Source organism: Myzus persicae, unplaced genomic scaffold (genome assembly GCF_001856785.1).
Source record: "Myzus persicae strain clone G006 unplaced genomic scaffold, MPER_G0061.0, whole genome shotgun sequence".
Taxonomy (NCBI): domain Eukaryota; kingdom Metazoa; phylum Arthropoda; class Insecta; order Hemiptera; family Aphididae; genus Myzus; species Myzus persicae.
This window is the reverse complement of record NW_019103698.1, coordinates 26959-28670: the sequence shown is the minus strand read 5'-3', so window position 1 is coordinate 28670 and position 1712 is coordinate 26959. Positions and strand designations below refer to the sequence as shown.

Sequence of the window (1712 nt, the reverse complement as noted above, 5' to 3'; positions counted from 1 at the left end):
CTATGGAAAAGGTTTTAAAAAACCATTATATAAAGATGATGTGAAAAGAATGCAGTGTATAATGATACCTTTAGTGGAGTATTTACTCAACCTTACAGATATCAAGGGAGTACCAATTTATCTGACTCCACGTAAAACCTTTATTATTGGTAAGTAATATATTAAAAATGTATTTATTTTAAATTCCATAATGCTCAGGAAATTTCCAAAAAATGATACTATAATTTACATATTTAGGGTTTGCAATAGCAGTTAAAGCAATGTTCAGCTTAGCAGATGAAATTTTTCAAATTACCCAGTATAAATACATTTTAACTTACAAATTTTCCCAAGACCATCTGGAAATGTTTTTTTCAAAAATCAGACAACGTTTTGGAAATAATAACTATCCAAATGCCCTTGAATTAAAAACTGCTATGAAACAAATCCTGCTGAAGAACTCCATAACATCATCATATGCTGCTAATTGTATAGCTTTGGACAACACGGGCACAGAAATCGTGTTTGAAATACGTTGGGCAAAGAAAAAAGTTGAAAGTTTGGAAGAAGAGGAAGAAATACCAGATTTATTCCCCAGTATGAACAATACATTTGATATTGTTAAAGACAACATTTTGTATTATATTTCTGGGTTTATTGTTAGATGTTTGTTAAAAAAAGTTGATTGTCAAACATGTGCTAATAGTATGTTGGAAACATTATCTGAACACAATTATAACCATAAATATTCTCACTCTATATTAGTTAATGTCAAAAATAGATGAGGGTTGATTAAAAGTTCAATTAATGTAATTAAAATAGTTAGATTTATTGAAAATACTTTAATTCAATTTACTTTAGGTCTTAGTTCATTAAATATACCAGGTTTAAGTAACAAAATTATTCTTGCTGTAAAAAATCATGTATATAGTAGTAATATTTTTAAAGATCTAAATTGTGACAATGATGGTTTTTTAGAAAACCATAGATTATATTTGGTAACCTTAATTTCTAAACAATATTTAAAAATTAGATTACATCACTTGTCTAATTTAAAAACAATTTGTAATGTCAGTAAACGACGTTTACTTACTAAATTAATTATTTTTAATCACCAGTAGTTACTTATTAAACTCTTATATTGCTTGTAAACTTGTATTATTTTATTACCTTATTTTATCGCTATATATTAAAATTTAACACAATATCAAAATTGTATGAATCTTGTTGAAAATCATAAAATCGATTTCATTGATAAATCAAACCTACGTGAATAATACCTACTTTTTTACTTTAAAACGTGTTGAAAAATTCTAAATAAAATAAAACTAATGGTACTTTATTCAAGTACGATTACCATTTACCAAGTTGAAAAAACTCCAACATCCGATTTGTTATCGCGCTAGCAGTTTGTGAAGTCTACAGATATTCTGCTATTGGAATTATCCTCTTATTGCACACGGTGACAGCTGCATAATACATTAGTTATTTTTCTTTTTTTTTTCCTGTTTTGAATAGCGTTGGATCTCTTGTAGTTTCTCTCACCACCCTGCCAGTCGCATCGACATGAATTGTAACGCATTTTGTTTTTCTTATAACAACTTGATCTTGACTAAACAAATAAATTTCAAAATCTTTCTTCTTTAGATCGGAAACGTACTGAATAAATTCTGAATATTTATCTTTCAATAATTACATATCGACCCTGTCGCCAGCGCTCGATCATCACACCT

The 1712-nt window shown here is 27.9% G+C and overlaps 1 protein-coding gene across 1 annotated transcript; it reads left to right on the top strand.

Annotated features, from left to right (window-relative positions):
• Positions 1-7: 7 nt before the first annotated feature.
• On the top strand, positions 8-1270 carry LOC111035102. Its single transcript, XM_022316613.1, has 2 exons — positions 8-149; positions 238-1270. The coding sequence occupies exons 1-2, from the start codon at positions 50-52 to the stop codon at positions 762-764; spliced, it is 627 nt and encodes a 208-aa protein (XP_022172305.1). The 5' UTR covers positions 8-49; the 3' UTR covers positions 765-1270.
• The last annotated feature ends 442 nt before the right edge of the window (positions 1271-1712 follow it).

Excerpts from the sequence above, each read along its gene's own strand:
- LOC111035102 (XM_022316613.1), top strand. The coding sequence starts at position 50 with ATGCAGTGTATAATGATACCTTTAGTGGAGTATTTACTCAACCTTACA. Across the intron at positions 150-237 it reads ACGTAAAACCTTTATTATTG|GGTTTGCAATAGCAGTTAAA; the intron begins GTAAGTAATATA and ends TTACATATTTAG.